At 46.1% G+C, this 19,706-nt stretch overlaps 1 protein-coding gene across 1 annotated transcript in view; it reads right to left on the bottom strand.

Moving 5' to 3' along the window:
* The window catches only part of DEF6 (DEF6 guanine nucleotide exchange factor), a 478,117-nt gene that overhangs the window by 45,264 nt on the left and 413,147 nt on the right, over nt 1-19,706 (bottom strand). The window contains exon 10 of the mRNA XM_086923236.1: nt 951-1,041. Within this exon, the coding sequence (XP_086779362.1) occupies nt 951-1,041 (91 nt within the window). The remainder of the gene's footprint in view (nt 1-950; nt 1,042-19,706) is intronic.

Genomic DNA, 19,706 nt, shown 5'->3' with positions numbered 1-19,706 from the left:
GTTGATGGAATTGAAAAGGACAGATACAAATATACCCAAAAACTAGGCGAAGAAAAATTGTGCATCTAGAATTTCATTTTATGAGGATAACAAACTAATTATGTTTGGGCAATATAAGTACTGATTTTGAGGAAATAATAGTTATGTTTATGGCTGTAACCCCTGCAAAAGCCACAGGTCTGCATTTGCTACAAAGCCGAATGCTGAGTGTGAATGGGGACTGACAGTGTGCAGTGTTCTGCTGGATAACTGGCTGGCGGTGTCACTAAAGAGTAGTATATGAACAGTGGATGAGGGTGTCAGTAGAGAGTTGTGGGGTGGTGTGTCAGCAGAGTGTGTGGCTGGAGTGCTAAAAGAGTGTGTGGATAGGGTGCCACTAGATTGTGCGGATATGCGCCAGTAGAGTGTGGAGATATGGCATCAGTAGTGTGTGGGTAGATATTCAAGAGAATGGATGGAGTACCAGCAGAGCGCTTGAATGAAGCGTGAAGCAGAGTATGGATGGGGTGACAGTAGAAAGCCTGGATGGGCTGTCAGAGTGTGTGTGGGTGAGAAGTTCGGAGAGTTGTGGAGGGGCACAATTTTGCGCTTACCTGCAGAGGGGGGTAGTGGAATGGCACAGAAGCATGGTGTGGGAGTGCAGGTCTGGAGAATCGCTAGGGAGCAGAGTGATCAGGTGTCTGTAGAGAGATGTTGGGAGTGCGGGACTGGGGGTCTTGGTATGGAGAGATGCTGGGGCACTGGGTGTAGAGTGTTTGCAGCGAGAAGTAGCGTAGGAGCTGTGGATAGGAAGTCAATAAAGTGTGGTGTTGGGAGCGCTACATGACGGTGTCAGTAGAGTGGTCTAGGAGATCTGGGTGGGATTGGGAGTGCTGCAGACTGTTTTTAGATGTGGTGTTGGAGGAACGTGTGGAGTAGTAGACGTGTGCGGTATACTTTGCTCAGCTTACCTCCCGGAGCGATGGGGTGCATCAGCCGATTCATCTGGACGTTCCAGTGTGAGACGTTGGTGCTGGCCTGACGCACCTTCCTTTGGGCCACCTGAAACACATAATATAAAATTAAAAATCCTGAAACACTTTCCTGTAGCCTACAGGAAGCACATAGTACAGAGTGCACACATCCGTGGAACTATTTCCACCCCTTTAGAGGGCCGAATTCTTCCTACAACCTTCCGCACACTCTAACTTGTGGCAGAGCTCGCCTGCCACAAATTCCTGCCTCCCGCCTTCTTGGATCCTCAAAAGGATACAACATATTCTTGAAACACAGGCATGTGAGTGAGAACGCCAAATACAGCAGCTGGCCACCTTCTAGAGTGAGCAGCCGCCTGAAGAAACCCAGCTTCCTTTGAGCCACATCAGCATAAACACAACTGTATGACAGAGCCACATCAACATAAGCACACCTGTAAGTAAGCTGACACACCTTATAGTGGGCCCTAGAAACAGAAAACCTTCAAGCGGCTCAACTAAGTATTCTCTCGGCTACTAGAAGCAAGATATAACTACGGTGACAGGACTCGACCAAATTCCATCAGGCACTGAACATAAATACTACAGGAAAGAAGCTTGGTGCACGTTCCTTTGTGCACCCAGACACCAGAGTGTGCAAGCATGATGCATGCGAAGCTGGGACTTCTGAGCACTTACCTCAGCACCCGGCTACAGGATTCAAGATCTGGAAGGGCCATGAAGAAGCACTGATGGACGAGAAAGATATCCGATGGTTGCAACAACATGAACACAGGGGTTTAGATCTAGTGATGTAGATACTGGGAAAATAAATCCTATCTTGACTGTATGAGAAGCGAATTCAGTACCTTTGGAAAGATTGGCACTATGAGCACTCTGTGTCCCTTGCACATCCAATCGTTGAGATAGCTCTGCAGCCAGCAGGGCTGAACTGGGAACCCAAAACAGCCCTGGCAAAAATGTGCACAACAGGCCCGTGACTTTCTTTGTTCCCTTTTGTGCTTTCGTCCTAGTTCCCTTTATTCTTTCTCCTTTTATCACCCCCTCGCTCACCCCTGGTGCCTCCTGCAATAAATCCCGGAAAGCTGGAAAGTCTTCTAGAAGGCCCTGAGGCAACCCTGAACTCTTAAAAGGCGTCCATCATGGTTTCAGCCAGTGGGGAAATGCCTGATGGTTTATAAAGCCAATCTGGTCCTGGTAACCAGGCTGGAGCCTCTGATAGTTTTTAAGCCTCTGATCCTTTTTAAGGGGTTGGATGCATTCTGTGCCCAGTAGGTACAGTACGGGGTTGTGGTGTGTAGGGGGCGCAGGACTCGGGTGCAGGCTATACTCTGTGCCCAGTGCCATCTGGACATGGCAATCGGCCACGGTTCCATCCTGGTCACAGCAAAGAAGCAGGATTAACTGCCACTTGGAACAACATAAAGGCCACATCTGACTCATGCTGCGTCGCAGCATTACTCTTACTAGACTCTTTCTTTGCCTTTGATACTGCTCATGCTGCAGACACTGTAATGCAATGTTTTTCACGCTTTGTCTCTATGAGAAATCTTATTATATCACTTCCCCCTTTCTCCTCAGCAGTTTTCTCATCCACAATTGGAGTGCCTCAAAGCTCCAGGCAGTCACTCTGATCTTCATACCTTAGCCCGGTGACTGACGTCACGCCTCTCCAATCTCAGCTGCTGCAATTGCACCGACTACACAAAAAACAGACTAAAACTTAGAACCCTACCGAGATCTTGATTCGTGTGCAAAAGGCCGATGCCTCCAAGCAGTAGACCACTGGATACTAACCAACCACCTCAAGCTACACGTGTGAAAAGGAAGATATTAGCTTATGGGAAATGGACTGTGTTCCAACCACCCGCCATCTGGTCAATAGAGGTTGGTCCAACCCCAAACCTATCAAACCAAGTTAGGAATCTTGGGGGGGGCATCTTTCTATATAATGGGCTGCATATGCTTTCCCTTGCTTAGGTTTCCTTTCAAGGGTACAATGCCCCATCAACAAAGTGCTTTCCCTTCTGGCCTAAGACACCAATATTATGCGATGTGCATAGCACACCGAATCATCATGGCACCGGAGCACTCCTTCTTCAGCATAAACTCTTTAACTCCATCAAAGTAGATCACTTTGCTTTGGCTTCACCTCACTCCTGATCATCCCTTCCTTCAAAGCGTATTGTACAAGTGGAAGGTCCTCCTCATTTCAACTGGCTAAAATTTGGAGCTCAATACCTGACAAAATGAAAATATTTGACAACAACCTTGAGTTTTGGTTCGTCCTACGCATGTGATTTCTGATGCAACTGACCACCCCTAATAATAAATAAGCGTAGCTATTCACATCTGTGAATGCGTCCACATGCACATCTACATTTTATTGCAGCATCTCAAGCTTATATGCAGCTATCAATTTTGCTGCACCCTATTTAGGGCGCATTTCCGAACCTCACACATCTCAACTAGCACCTCTCATACAGGCCTATTTACAACCAACACCTCTCATACAGGCCTTTTTACAACCAACACATTTCATAAAGGCCTACTCACAGCCAACACCTCTCATACAGGCCTTTTTACAACCAACACCTCTTATAAAGTCCTACCTACAGCCAACACCTCTCATACAGGCCTTTTTACAACAAACACCTCTCATAAAGTTCTACTTACAGCCAACACCTCTCATATAGGCCTATTTACAACCAATACCTCTCCAACAGGCCTTTTTACAACCAACACTTCTCATATAGGCCTATTTACAATCAACACCTCTCACACAGACCTATTTACAACCAACACTCGACCAACCGCGCACTTAACAAATGGCACTCGCAACTTGATGTAAATCTTTGAATTAAGCAGCCTCATTAGGGCATGAAGTGATGCATAAATTCGATGTCCAATGGCTATTTTAAAACCTTTATAGGCACAAGCCATGTGCTGTGCCGAGAGTCCGCTGGGAGCAGTCATTGTCAAAGACTATTGAAGGCCATGGTGTTAGGTACAAGGAATCTCTGAAAAGTAGGGAAGGAAGGGGGGGTTATAGTAGCATATCTGATTAAAACTGGTGAAAATTAAGGTTTTTAGGTGTAGGCTCTTCCCCCAAAATGTCCTCTCAGCAGTTGTTTCAAAACTTATATTTCACAGGAATGATGTTCCTATAAATTGCAAATTTCAACCAGACGGAATGCCAAGATTTGTGCACTAATACAGTAATATGTGCCGGTGCTCTCAGTTCATGTGTGACTATTTCAAACATACATACCAAATAACATGTGAAGGAGCTGCCTCATGGTTGACTATGAAGATCCCCTCAACAGCATTATCCAATCATAATGCACAATTACCTTTCATGTATCCTCTATAAACACGAGCACATTAATATACTGGTGCTGTAATGCCACTATACTTTAGGGCAGGTAACACTTTAGTGAGTGAATTCAAACTCCGTTATTTGGCTATTGCTTTCAAAACATTTGAGTAAGATTTACTAGATCTCGAATAGCCTCCCACGATGCACACACGCTTATCGCTTATTCATTAAAGGTTTTATGAACGGTTTTATTGTTCAAAAGATGAATTTTTAAAAGACAAGTTTTTCACAACAGGCTGTTATGGGTTTCTTCATAGAGGATCTGAAAGCACATTATTCTCAAAACTGTTTGCATCAAATTTTCAACAAACTGGGCAAAGTCTACTAGGCTGGCGTTTATTTTGAAGCAGATTGGATATGTTGACCATTAGAAAAATAATATCCGACACGCTCCCAGCATCTAATGTCCCTGTGTTGTTGTGTTAAGGATTTCTTTCTTTACTCCCACAAAAGCAAAATAATCAGTTCTAAACTGTGGTTAAATTGTATTTTGTCATCACTGATTAGAAACTGATGATCTATTTGGTGCTTCTCAAAGAAATGTGCTCGACAATGTACTGAGCCCCTGTGCACATTTAAAATGCTGGACACTGCCTCAGCCATTTCAGAAGAAAATATTGTAATGAGTTTAAGGCTCATCGCGTGGAGAAAGAACTCAATAAAAACTATTACCAACGAAAACGTGGCTACTAGCCGGTCCACATGAAATGTATTTTAAATAATGAAGTAATAATGAATAATGACCAAAAGCCACTTCATTAGCCATCCGGAAAGAAGAGAGCCAAATCAAACATACACTTGCTCCAATGAAAGACATGTAAACTCCGTCTCACTAATGTACACGTGAACCAATGGAGTAACATACAAATGTCTACTTGTACCACAGCATACACATTCAGACCAATGAATGTTCTCTAAGAGAAACAAAGTGCATATTTGTACTGTCTCCACATAATGCACCACGTACAGGAATACATCAAATAGGTATGAAGTGAAGAGGCCATGTGAATTAAGGGAAAGTGCAATACTGCGTGCACACACTCTCACACACTCTCCACTAAACCCCCATGGAAGCAGTACAAACGCAGACAGGACAGTGGAGTGCTCTGTCCTACATATCTCTACCCACTCAGTCACTGTCATGGACTCAGTAAGCGTTTTCAATGGGAGTTATGGGTACAGTGGGTGCAAATGACAACACTTGAAAGCAGATATCTTTCAAGTATTGAAAAACTTCAGTTAACGTGCTTTTGGAGGAACAAAACTACATATACAAATGTCCAAACTCCTACTGATTGATGACCAATACTTCATTACGCAAAAACACACCAGGCACTATTCAGGCAAAGCAACGAAAAGTCTATGCAGCTACATTTTTTAAAGTAGCTTGACTGATATGCATCTTTGAGTTTCTTTTTCAAACACTGTGGTCATCAGTCCTTAACTCCCACTGAATAGTACAGGAAGTGGCCTAACGACTAGGGCGGTCAACCTCAAACATGGGGAAGGACGCACAACATCCTGTGATTCTGGGCAAATCACCTAATCTCCCTGTGCCTACCAAAAATAAAGGTGTCCTCATGAAACGCAATGGTGCTCGTGTAAAGCTCTCTAATACAGGATTCCACCAGGTCAAGTAGGCGCTATATAAAAAAGTCATAATTTTTTACACCTTTGTTTCATTTAGTATTACACATATATGGTAACCGTGTTTTAAGTAGTGCTTGGCACAACAAATGTTGCCATTTTGTAGCTCTATAATGAAAAACTGCCCCGCTAGTCAGCTTAGTAATACTAATTTTATCACTCTCAGAAGGATGAAAGGGTAAGGTGGCAATACGTACGAGTCATCCTGCAGGTTATCCCACATATCGCAACAGATGGCACAATTCTGGCACATACACCCAACTAAATACAAATTCATATCATGTACCTTGTGAAGTATACATGCCATGAAAAGCTTTAAGTATGCCAATATGCAAAATGTATTTTGCTATTTTTACATTTAGTTTTAATTTAGCACATCATATTTTATATGGCTTCATGGTGCCAAAAAAATAAAAGAAACAACAACTTGTTTAGTTTGTCTGGGGAAGGAAAAATTACTTTACAGACTCTGGCCTATATTTACCACACTGTCACACAAAGTAGCGCAGCAGTTGCGTTGCGTGACTGGGAGAGAACCCGAAAGCCCCATAGTTACAGAGAAATGGAACAATCCTGCTCTCTCCTTAGTGCTGGTGCACAATCAGGCTGCATAGCACCACACACACACCTTTACAACATAGTGCAAAGGTGTCTGCATGAGTTTAGACAGGTGTCTCCAACCATTCCATTGTGAGCTACCATTAGCTATGAGACACCTTTAGAGTAGCTCACGGCCTTGAGTTCATTTTTAGGTCTCACTGACGCAGCGCACATGCACTGCCGAGGAGAAACCATTAGTAATCGGTTTGCTTTTTCGCAGAAAAACGTGCACACGTTGCATTGCTTTTAATAACAATGTGTGCACGTTTGGCGATTCCCTTGCGGGAGCGAGCTTTCAAAACCATCTGTTTGTAATTAACAGATGGATCCTGCTCGCTCCCGCAAGGGAAACGCTGTGCGAGTCTTGCCCCCGTCTGAAACCTTGCTTTTCTGCCCCGTCCCACGCACGAGTACTGTAACTTTCGTGGCCGTGCATGTGTTTCAGCGCTTATTTGTTTAGAGAATCTGGTCACCCTCGCTGGTGTGAAATGTGAGGAGCTACCCCCAAAGGGAAGCACCATTTATTATCCACCTTGAAAGATCGCCCCTCACAATAGGAAAATACTATGCAAAGAACCAGATGAGTAACACCTCGGGAGAATTTTCCAGAGCACTGCGTTAAACGAAGCAGAAATGTGTTGTTTATGTTGGGATCACTGCCAGAGACATTGTATGTATACAAAGATTTTACCTTAATCATACATTTTACCTTAATCATACAGCGAACCCAAATCTTCTTGTGGCACCCACCAGGATTCCAACCAATCACGTACGAATAAACATATTCTATTAGTGGCTGGAACCTGTAGAAATCATAGATTGGTTGGAGATTGCTTGTGGCAGGATTGACCAAAACTTTTTGTTCGCGTTATTCATTGGTTGAAGTGGCTCGGAGAATGTACTCTAGCTTTGTAATGGATGGGAAAATCCTGCCAACTGCTTTTCAAGAATACTTCTTGAGTGTACGTGATCGTGCACGTCACGAGCACCGGATAAAATTGCAGTGCGTCCGTGCGAGCTCTTGGCCTCCTCCGACTCAGCTAACTCTAAGCCAGGTAGGAAGGCACAGGGAAGAATGTATCTGGATTCCAGGAATCATAGGCTCTTGTTTTTATTTTGGTTCATTAAAATGTTGACGGGCAGGAATGGTAGCTTCCTCAGTCCCCCTGCCCCAAACTCAGTTGGTTATCTGTGCCCCCCCCCCATCACCGCAGGAACTGTACTTAAAACGGAAGGTGCATATTTTTATTGTACCCTTCCCGTGGATGCGGAAACAGATGGCTAGTTTAGGCTTGTCACTGCCTTCCTTTCCTTTGAAATAGACAGTATTCTAAGTATTGTTGTGTATACTTTCATTTTGTTCTTTGTGATCCTTTCATTTGCTTCAAGCACAGTAAACAGCGTTACCGAGGCTCACTGAATAATTTATTCATGCTAATGTGCTGTGTTTGCAGTACAGTCTGTACAGGAGATGAGAACAGTGTGCTTAAATATTTTTTCTGGCACAGCAGAGTGCCCTGCAAAATGATTAACAATGTCTAATGGAGTGTGATCAGTGACCTAGAGTTACCCTAGTAGAGTACCTGGTTACTACTTACAATTCCTGCTGCTATTCAATTAAATGTGTTGCGCAATTGCGGAGTGGTGCAGGTCCGCTAAGTTAGGAAATAAATAAGTGCAGGTACTCAGTACATCTCCGGTAAAAGCGCAGAGTGTTATAGAGCAGCTCTGCCAGGTACTGCAACGGCAGACAAGGTTGAAGCGGCGATGGTCCAATATCACTGGCTTCTCTGACTGTCCTAAAGGTTGCTGTGTACCCGGCTGGCTCATGAACTGGTTAGATAGCCCCACGTCAAAAGCAGCACAGAGAAATCTATACCTGTGGGCAGGGCTTTAAGTGGGATGATAAAACGGGGGGGGGTCTTTGAATGGGTCGTGGGTGCTGTAATTAAGGGTGTGGCTTAAAACACTAAAGCTAAAAATCTGTGCTTAGTATAGTGTGCTGCCCAATTGGTATTTTGGTGCTTCTGTCTATTCATCCAGATATGACACAACAAGTATCATTACACCTGTCCAGGTAGCCCACAGGTGCGCCAAACTGCACCCAACTGTTTTTCAATCATGTGGTACAACCCGCACCCAAAGAGAGGGACTAGAGAGGGCATTCCTACTTCTCCCCTCTTCTCTTCCCTTCGACCCGTATTTCTCCCTCCCTTATTTCCATCTTCTGATTCCTCATCTTTCCTCTGTTTTCTTCTCCTTCTCTTGCCACTCTCCTCACCTTCCGAGCAACAGGAAGAAACCCGTGTAAATCTGTGAGAAGTGCAAACTGATCCAACCCAGAAACCTCTGCAAATCAAACCTCGGATGTTGAAAGAGTTGATCAGAGTTCAAAGATTACGTTGTATTTGTTGATGGTTCATAAAACTATACAAATGTCATGAAACGCTACTTATAAAGATGTCCTTCGTAACATCAAACCTATTTAGTTCTATGCTGCACACTTAAAAAAGCTTCCCTTATTATGTTCCTCATGCTATGTGTTAAAAAAATAGCGACTCCTAATACGTCCTATGGTGATATCCCTTGTCAGACAAATTACGACTTAATTGGATGAAGAAAAAACAACCTCTACTGAACAGACAACAGCCAATCAGATCGCTCCCTCTATAGTGCAAAGACATACACAGTTGTCTATTGTAACAAGGTCGCTAAAACACAAGGTCTTTCAGAATAAGGGCCCACAGAACTTGCATTCCCTTATCAAACCTTCCACTTAGGAAACTCAGATCTTCTGGTGCTAATCTGGCCAGCATCCTGAGAGTTAAGAAAGCACGCATTGGTGGTAGCTACATAGCTATCTAGCACCTAAACTCTGGAACTCCCTCCCTCTCTGAGTCCATCTTTCTGTTCTCGTAGAGCTAAAACGACTTTCCACTATTCTCCTCTGCACTAACCAAGATTTAATCCTGTTTCCTGAGGCAAGCATGTATTCCTTAATCAGACTGCATGACCCAGTGTGTAGTAATTGTATAGCTCTTCAATCCGTAACAGCACAGCACCCGTGGTAATATGCTGTATGGTTAAACACTTATATGGTCCCAAAGGCAAGACCTATTGGCTATGCCAATGCTTGTTAAATAAGCACAAGGTCATATTTTCCTTTTAAAGTTAAGGGCCTGATAATGAGCAGTGCTGGAGTCAGATGTATGACCCATGGTGAGGCTCAGAGGTGAAGAATTGAAGCACTGGGGTATTTGACTCTTGGATAAAAGTCCTTGACAACTTAATATTGGAGGTAAGAACAAAAGGATGTTTCTCAATGCTTTAACTCAGAGGAAATTTAAATACAAAGTTACCTTAATGAAAAAGTTAGATTTTCATTTTTATTTTCTCGAATTGTTTTGCAAATTGTTGCATTTACAAATAATAGGCCTCTTGTTCCCAGTGACCATAGTTATAAATGAAAAACACAGTCATTTTTTAAATGGGAGAACTTTAAAGTGCAGAAAAATGTACCCTGTTATGAAAAGAATAGTTGTATGTTCCTCCAGTATTAGGGGTGTCTTTCATAGATTCACATGCCTGAATCATTCCCCGTCGTCGGAGTGGGAGTCCAACGGTATATAAAAAAGCAATAACAAGCCTGTAATAACCAAAAAACCTTGGTAATAACCAACCAGGAAGTAAAGTAGGCTTAGCTTAAAGGAGCAAAAGCTCCCACACTCATGACTATCCTAGTCATTATGTTAGACCAAACTGCAGCCAATCAGGCGACAGCACCCACCAGAATGTTTTCCCCAGAGGCTCAGGCTCTCAGATTTTCTACCGCACGTCGTGTGAAGGGAGTCTCCCTGAGCTCTGCTCAGTTTCTTCTAACTTTGGTTGTTTTTTTCACCTTCAAAGAATGTCTACTTCTAAATCCCTTTTTAGGGCTTGTGATTCCTGTGGAAAGTTGAGGCTGTTCAAGGAGGATCCTCACAAAAAATGCATCTATTGTTTGTATCCTGATCATGAGGCGAAGGAATGTAAAATCTGTAGAACCTTCCCTCAAAAGACCCTCAGGGACAGAGAGGGTCGTCTGCTCCTGTGGCTTCAGAGGATTAAGGACAAGGATAACCCTGTTTCAGAGGTAGGGAGCATTGCCTCAGGGTCTTCTGTCTCCTCTAAGAAGATGAAATCTGAGGTGGAATTGGCTTCTCCTAGGGCTAAAACTGTGAAAAAGGCCCAATCCTCTCAGGATTCTGGCTTGCCTTCTACATCCAAAAAGGTGACTCTACCTGTGGTATCTGCGCCCTCAGGAAAATCTGGAAAGTCTACTATTTCCAAAGCACCTGCCCAAAAGGTTTCACCTCAGGCCTTGGCAGACTCAGGAGCAGCCTCTTCGTCGCCTTCTCGTCATGTGGTCACTTCTTCCACTTCAACATTGACTTTTTCTTCACCAAAACCATCTTTGGTGATGTCTTCAGCCTCCTCACCGTCGACGATGGTTTATGTCCAGGTGAGACCCATCCCGTCGACGAAGATTGTTCCGTCGATCGTCGACGCTCCACCGTCGACGGGACTACTGAAGGTACCGTCGACGACCGCAGCGACGACCACTCAGGCGTCGACAGCTCTCTTACCGTCGACGAAGAAGACTTTTCCGTCGACGACATCCTCGTCGACGAAGCTACTGTCGACGACGAAGTTACCGTCGATGACGCCCTCGACAACGAAGTTACCGTCAACGAAATTACCGTCGACGAAGAAGACTGATACGTCGACGACCCCCTCGTCGACGAAGAGATTGGAATCGTCGACGACCTCCTCGTCGACGAAGAAAATGAACCCGTCGACGACCTCCTCGTCGACGAAATTGGCAATACCGTCGACGTCGACACCGTCGACAAAGAGGAAAACATCATCGTCGACGAATTCATCGACAACGACGACCCAACCGTCGACGATGAATCTGAAGGAGACAGGCTTGTCATCAGCTTCAGTGGCTCCATCTACACCCCCACTATCGACGTGTACAGCAATGCAGGTGTGGTCGGTGTAGGAGAGTAGGGTCTGCAATCCTATGATCCCCCAGATTTTTTGCTTTTGTTTCACTGGTTTACGACTTTCTCTGGCTGTGGGCCTGCCAATCAGACCCACAGCCTGGCTGTTCTCTCTCTAAATTACAACGTGTACCCTAGGTGCATTTACCAATTGGTACTGGGCCACCTTGTCAGACCCTGTAACTCAGGGCATAGGTGTACCCAGGGCCTACCAGGGGCTGAAGCATGTATTATGCCACCCCTGGCTGGCCTCCTAAATTTGACACAACTGGCTGCATGACAGCTGGGGCAAAGTCGTGTAATCACCCTTTGCTGTAGATATAGTATACCTATATCTAACCCTAAAAATGGACACACAGATTCCTATCAGTCACTCCTATGGCAGGCCTTAACAATCCTGAAGGCAGAGTGCTTGGAATCGTGTGAGATGGTGCTCTGGCATGAGCTGAGCCTGTCTGCAGCTTGCGGAACCAAGTCCTAATAGCTGTTCCATGATAACGCATACCATATACTCTTAAGTGCATTATAATCCTCGCGGTTAAATGCTATCTTTGGTATTGCTTTATCAAAACATGTCGAGTAAGGTGTCATACGAATTGGAATACTAACCCCTCGCCAGTTCTGGCAACGGGGTTAGCATTCCACCCTTCTAGAGGGACACGACATGTATGTAACTGTGAACCCCGGTTAAAGTTAAACGAAGCCTCAGCTCCACAAAATGGATGCTGCCACCACAGACACGAGTCTGACCTCCTGCTGCTGGGAGTCCTTCCAGCGAGGAGAGCTTGGACAAAGGGTTTCCTGTCCGGGGCGGTGCTAGCACCATCCCAGACAGGGTTTTGTGTATCCTGGGTAGGCAGGGCTTTACAGCAAGGTGACTGCTGAGTGGCACCCCGGTGCTCACTACGCATAGGCCGGTCAGAACCAGTTCCAGGGGCACACCAGCCCCTGGCCTGGGGAAAGTCCGGCATGGGAGAGGGGTGTAACCACCCCCCTCCTAGTCCCACCCATAGGCAGGACCTAGTCACCGGGTCAGCCCCCTTTTTTAGTATAAAGATAGGAGCGGGCCCCCTGTTCAAATTAGATCATCTTTGGAATCAAGACACGACTTTCTGCGAAAGGACATCAAGATTTCTTCTTCAAGATTCTCCCTTGTGGCTAAGGAGTAGTCACCCTGCATCCGCAGGCACCATCCTAAGAACACTGCGGTCTGCTGCAAGTCCTTCCTCAGGAACCCGACGACACAGCTCGACGAGACCCGGCTTCCCTTGCACCTCTGACCTCTACTCACCTCTACAGCCAAGCTGAGAACCGTGAGTGCGACGAGACCTCGAGGGACCAACGATCGCCAACACTGCACAACTTCTTTGCAACAAGCCCACCGAGTGTTCCACTGGTGAGTGCTTTGGGGTCCGAGAAACCCCAACCCTGAGCAGCTCCAGCACCGAAGATCAGCCCTCCAGCATCTCCACGATCTGCGTGGGGCCCTTCTGCTTTTTGCTGCTCACCGCGTTGTTTGGCTACTAGCCGGCTGGCTTGTGGCCTTCTTCACGACGCCCGACGACATCACTGCTGCTGGTCTGGTTGCTCCAGACTGGCCCTTGCTTCCTTCCACAAGAGAAGCACCCCGGACCCTCCTGGTCCACTCCAGACGCCATTTTGAGTCCACCGCGTGGGCTTGAATTTGCCAAGGCTTTGTTGCCCAATCCTGGGTCCAGCGACGCCGACAGCTTCATCCATCGTGGGACAGCTCGCTCCTCCATCCTGGTCGCCGACAACGCCTCCTGGTCCGTGAGATCTGCAGAGCACAGCGTCACCCACTCACCTAGTCGAGGTGACTACCATCCGGTGCCCTCCTGGTGCCACCTGACTACTGGCTAGTAGTCTCGAACTTGGTCCCCTCTGCTTTCAGGTGTCATCTCTCTTCAAGATCCAGGCTTGGATCACTTCGAACTCTCTTCACTGGTCGCCTGCCAGCATCTTTCTTCCAGGCTCCTGGTCCGTCTACGAGGATTCCCGACATCTTTTGAGACATATGCAGCTGCAGCCCCTGGGCTAGGTAACTTCGGCATTTCGGTGCCCCAGCATAGCCTCACTATCCAAGGGTCAGAATCCACTTTCGCTTTCCTCCTACCAGGTCGGGTTCGCCCGAGAACACTAACTCTGTGAAATCTAGCTACCATAGACTTTGTCCTGCATCCCGCGTGAGAGTGCACACTCTGCACCCGAGTCCCCTAGGCCTCCTAGAAGTAATCTGAAGATTCTATAGTCAAGACCTAGCGATTCCAAAGCCTATTAGTACTGTACTTACCTGCTAGTAATTTCGCATTCCACTTTCAGAGTATATGGTTTTCCGTGCCCCTCGGGCATTTGTATATACTGTGCTAACTTAAGTATTTTCGTAAGAGTTTTGTTTTGTGCTTAGTACCCTGTCCTCATAAAGAGTACAGGGCTGTTGTGATTTTAATAAATACACTGTTTATTTTCATAACACTTGTGTGGTGTCCTTTCACTTGGTGTTCAAGGGGTATATGTGTGGTATAACAGCTGGCTTAACACGCCCTCTCGAGTCTTTAGCCTTAGACTGCTCGTATCCACGCTACCAGGATAGCTGGTCTATAAGGTTGACTTACAACCAATCATCAATAAGGGTTGTCTGGACTGATACATAGTGATCACTAGAATAGTGAGCACTGCATATCAGGCCAACTTCTCACAGTCGGCAGGAGCATCCACAATACCGTTGCCATCACCAGCTACCACTGCTTCGCTCCTACAAAACCGTGGTTCATCCTCCACAGCTCTGTCTCCTCTACAACTGCCAGATCAGTTGTTGGACTCTGAGGAGGAAGAATCCTACGAGGATGAGTCAATTCGGGCGGCCAGGAGCCCTTCGGACTTACTGATAAAAGTTCAGGACCTAGATCAAGAGGAGGAAGAAATTTCCCAGGAGCACGCTCATCGAGAGACTGGGTCTACACCTGGCATGCAAATGCCTGTGGAATTATTCCAAAATCTCCAGTACATGTTAAGCGATTATTATCGCATATTTCCACCTTCAGAATCGGGAGATTCTCATGTGTCTACGCCGAGGCCAAGAGCATCTACTACAACTTTAGGGCACCAAGAATCAGTTTCTCAAGGGGCAGCAGAAGATGCACGCTCTGCACCACCCTCTTCTCCAATACAATCTCATCAGGCAGAGGGTAAAAATTCGTCTGAGGACGAACGAGAGGATGGAGAATTAGACGACAAATCGGTATCGTCGGAGTGGGATGACTATCAGGCACAAACTCCTTCTCCAGCAGCTCAGCCTGCGGTGGAATCTCCTCCGGTAGACATTGCCAGCTTCCATAAGATTATGGATAGAGCCACGAAGAGATTCCTCATCTCCATGGAGGCTAAGCAGGAAGAATGTTTCCTATATGATTTTAAGGACTTGCCACAAAAACAATCTTGGTCTATTCCTATAATTGATTTTATATGGAAAGAAGGTTTAAAGATCATGAAGACGCCAAATTATCTACCCGCAGTGCTACCTAGGGTAGATAAAAAATATAGAGCACCCAGTTCATCACCGGCATGCCTGGTTGGTCAGGCTAAGACGGAGTCCGTAGTCACCCAGGCAGCACAACGAAGGGCCAAGAATCCGTCTACACAATTCACTACCCCCCCTGATAAAGACGGCAGACGTCTTGACTCAATAGGGAAAAAGGTGTCTACTATTGCGGCAACCACGGTCCGAGCCGCAAATTCACTGGCAATTCTTGGCAGGTATGATAGGCAAATGTGGTTTGACATATCACCCTATATCGAGAAGCTTCCAGAGCCGGATCGCACTGAAGCAAAAAAGATCCTGCTAGAGGGAGAGAGCGTCTCATCTGAGATAATTGATGCTGCAGTGGTCGTGGCAGCAACAGGTTTTAGGCAGCTAGCAGGAGCAGCTGTACTCCGAAGGCAAGGCTGGTTAAAGGCTACATCATTTCGTTTAGAAGTCCAGACAAAAATCGTGGACATGGCCTATGATGGAGAGTTCCTCTTTGGTCAACATGTAGACGAGGCATTACAATCAATAAATAAGGACACAGAGACGGCACGATCGTTGGGCTCTCTCCAGTTTCTGAAGTCTTCCTTTCGAGGCGCAAGAGGAAGAGGCAACTACTTGAACAGAGGAGGTTATAATAAGCAACGCTCCTACAGTAACAACCAAGGGAACCAGAGGTACCAGCCATACCGTCAGCAAACATATGGCCAAAGGAGAAGTAATTACTCTCAACCAAGAGGAAAGACCTCTTATCGAGGGAGAGACAACAAGAGCAAGTGAAAGACACATCCTGCCACCACTTTGTCCCAGCCTGAAACAAATTGGAGGAAGAATATCCCAATATTACTCAAATTGGTCCAAAATTACCACAGACAGATGGGTTCTGGATGTAGTTTCCAGAGGTTACATTCTCGAATTCGTCAAAGCCCCTCCAAATTCTCCCCCAAAAGGTCCACCACCAGCTCATCTCAAGGAGCTATTTTCCCAAATTCACTCAATGATTCGAAAAGGAGCAATAGAAAGGGTACCTCAACATCAGAGGGGAACAGGTTTTTATTCAAGATTTTTCCTGATCCGCAAGAAGTCGGGGGAATGGCGCCCCATCCTCGACCTGCGTGCCCTCAACAAGTACCTCAAGAAATTATCCTTCCCAATGTTAACACTTCAAGAAGTCCTCCAGTTTCTCTCAGTAGGGGATCACATGGCAACACTCGACCTTCAAGACGCATACTTCCATGTGCCCATTTTTTCAAGACACCGGAAGTTCTTACGGTTCAGAGTGGCTGGCAGAGACTTCCAGTTCAAAGTGCTTCCCTTTGGACTACGTTCGGCCCCCAGAGTGTTCACAAAGATGTTAGCCCCGGTGGCCGCACGCCTAAGACTAGAGGGAGTTCAAATTTATCCATATTTGGACGACTGCCTTATCAAGGCCAGTTCCATCGGCCTAGCAAAGATGCACATTCAAAGATGTCTATCACTCTTCCAGAGCCTGGGATTTTCAGTAAATTTAAAAAAATCTCACCTAACTCCATCTCAAAGGAAGTCGTTCTTGGGAGCCACACTGGACACAAAACTCGCCCAAGTGTTCATATCAAAAGAAAGACAAGTGAAGATTCGCAAGATGTCCACATCACTGCTAGAAAGAAAGTGCGTTTCTGTTCGCAAGTTCAAGTCTTTCCTCGGGATGATCTCATCCTGCATTCCGCTCACCCCCAACTGTCGCCTGCGAATGCGACCTTTGCAAGAAGAACTCAGTCGTCAGTGGGTGCAAGTGACAGGCTCGTTCGAGGACGTCATCAACATAACTCCTCGTATGAAAAACTCCATCCAGTGGTGGGGGCAAGATGTGAACCTGCAGGATGGATGTGCTTTCCTGTCAGAAGGCCCCAGATTCATCGTGACCACGGATGCTTCTCTGGAGGGCTGGGGCGCCCATCTCCAAGGGATGACAGTCAGTGGCAAATGGGACATTCACCAGAAAAAATGACACATAAACCTGCTGGAACTAAGAGCCATTTTTCTAGCCATGAAATCCTTTCAGGTGACCTTGGAGGGCTCGACAGTGTTGATACGAACGGACAACACTACCAGCATGCATTACCTGAACAAGCAAGGAGGCACAAGATCGGCCCGATTGTCCCGTCAGGCGCAGGAGATCTGGAATTGGGCCCTGAATCACAACATCAATCTGTCAGGGGTCCATGTCCCAAGGGTTGCCAATGTCCTAGCGGATTCTCTCAGCAGGACTGCAGGAAGCATTCACGAATGGGAACTCCATCAACCATCCCTGGATCAGATATTCCGAGAGTGGGGTCATCCCAACCTGGACTTGTTTGCAACAGCCCTGAACCGGAAATGCCAACGCTTTGCAAGCTGGGTTCCCCACAAGGACTCGTGCGGAGATGCCCTTTCGATGAATTGGTGTCGAATATTTGCTTACGCTTTTCCGCCAATCCCGCTAATTCCCAAGATCATCAGGAAGATGAGGAGTCAACCATGTCGACTAATCCTGATTGCTCCAAGGTGGCCCCGACAATATTGGTTCACCGAGCTTCTCCTCTCGGAGTGCGAACCAATACAACTGCCTCGAATACCGAATCTGCTCACAGTTCAGCAGGGCAGGGTGTACCATCCGGATCCAGATTTGCTAAAATTGTCAGCTTGGCTCCTCAGCACAATGAGTTCGCCCACTTAGACATTCCTCGCGACTGTCAGGAGGTATTGACTAACGCCAGAGCATCGTCAACCATCAAGACTTATAAACTCAAGTGGAAACGTTTCTATGCTTGGTGCCAGACTGTCGATCTGCACCCCTTTCACGCTACACCAGAGCATTTATTACCCTTCTTCCTACATCTGGCTAGGTCGGGTTTGGCGCATTCTACCCTGAAAGTATTTCTGGCAGCCATTTCCCGATTCCGTCAAGACGGATCAAATTCTTTGTACTCATCAAGAATAATCCAGCAATTTTTCAAGGGTTTGTTTCGCATGTTTCCTCCAATCCGTCGGCCACCTCCTGTTTGGAATTTGAATGTAGTACTCTCACAACTCATGCGTCACCCCTTTGAGCCTATACATAAGGTTGACCTTAAGTTTATCACTTGGAAAGTCTCCGTGTTATTGGCTTTAACATCTGCCAGGAGGGTCAGTGACATTCAGGCTTTCACTTCTAAATCGCCTTTTTTGCAATTTACATCTGATTCGGTGGTACTCCGTACCAATCCAAGGTACATGCCTAAGGTCCCTTCATACTTTCATTTAAATGAGCCGGTAGTCCTCAAGACATTTTTCCCAAATCCACAAACACCGGCTGAGGGAGCATTGCACTCTTTGGACATTAAGAGGTGCCTAAAATGTTATCTATCAAAGACCTCAACTTTACGCAAGACAGATCAGTTGTTTGTGGCCTATGGCAGACTGCGCCAGGGCTGTGCAGTGTCCAAACAGACTATTGCTAGATGGGTCTCGTCAACAATTGGACTCTGTCATCAACAAGCAGGAAGACCTTTACAGGCCTTACCAAGAGCGCATTCCACAAGGGCAGTTTCCTCTTCCACTGCTTTGTTCGCTGGTGTGATCTGCAGAGCTGCAAAATGGTCCAGCAGACACACTTTTACGAGGCACTACTGTCTGGACTCAGCGAGTGATGCAGATGCTTCAGTGGGAAGAGCAGTTCTTCGCAATCTTTTCCAATAAGGTGAGCCTCTGTTCTCCCGCCTCCTCTATGCTCTTTTCTAGACGCTTTATCATGTTTTGCATGTATACTGTGATACTGTTAGTGTCTAAGAGCTTTGGTTCATGTGTACTGCTATCTATTCTGATTCAGGCATGTGAATCTATGAAAAACACCCCTAATACTGGAGAAGAACAATAGTTACTTACCTGTAATCTGTGGTTCTCCAGTATTGGTGTCTTTCATAGATTCACATGCAACCCGCCCACCTTCCCCTCAGAGGCTCCCTCAGGAAATTGTGTTGGCTTCACTCCTGTGCGAGAAAATCTGAGAGCCTGAGCCTTTGGGGAGAACATTCTGGTGGGTGCTGTCGCCTGATTGGCTGCAGTTTGGTCTAACATAATGACTAGGATAGTCATGAGTGTGGGAGCTTTTGCTCCTGTAAGCTAGTCCTACTTTACTTCCTGGTTGGTTATTACCAAGGTTTTTTGGTTATTACAGGCTTGTTATTGCTTTTTTATATACCGTGGGACTCCCACTCCGACGACGGGGAATGATTCAGGCATGTGAATCTATGAAAGACACCAATACTGGAGAACCACAGATTACAGATAAGTAACTATTGTTCTTGTGTTATACATGTAAAGGTGCCACATATAGTGAAGGTATGTTCTGTGCCACAAGTCATACAACACTGTCTTTCAGACACCCATACACATATATCCAATTCATATGCACACATATTCATACATCCCAGAAGACCACGCTCTCACTGACAGACATGGCAGTCCTGTAATTGTGCACCTAGTCAAAGTATTTTGTTCAAACCATAGTATCTGGCTCA

Source organism: Lissotriton vulgaris, chromosome 5 (assembly GCF_964263255.1).
Source record: "Lissotriton vulgaris chromosome 5, aLisVul1.2, whole genome shotgun sequence".
In the NCBI taxonomy this organism is placed as follows: Eukaryota; Metazoa; Chordata; class Amphibia; order Caudata; family Salamandridae; genus Lissotriton; species Lissotriton vulgaris.
The sequence above is the reverse complement of the archived record's forward strand: the minus strand, read 5'-3'. Positions and strand labels throughout refer to the sequence as shown.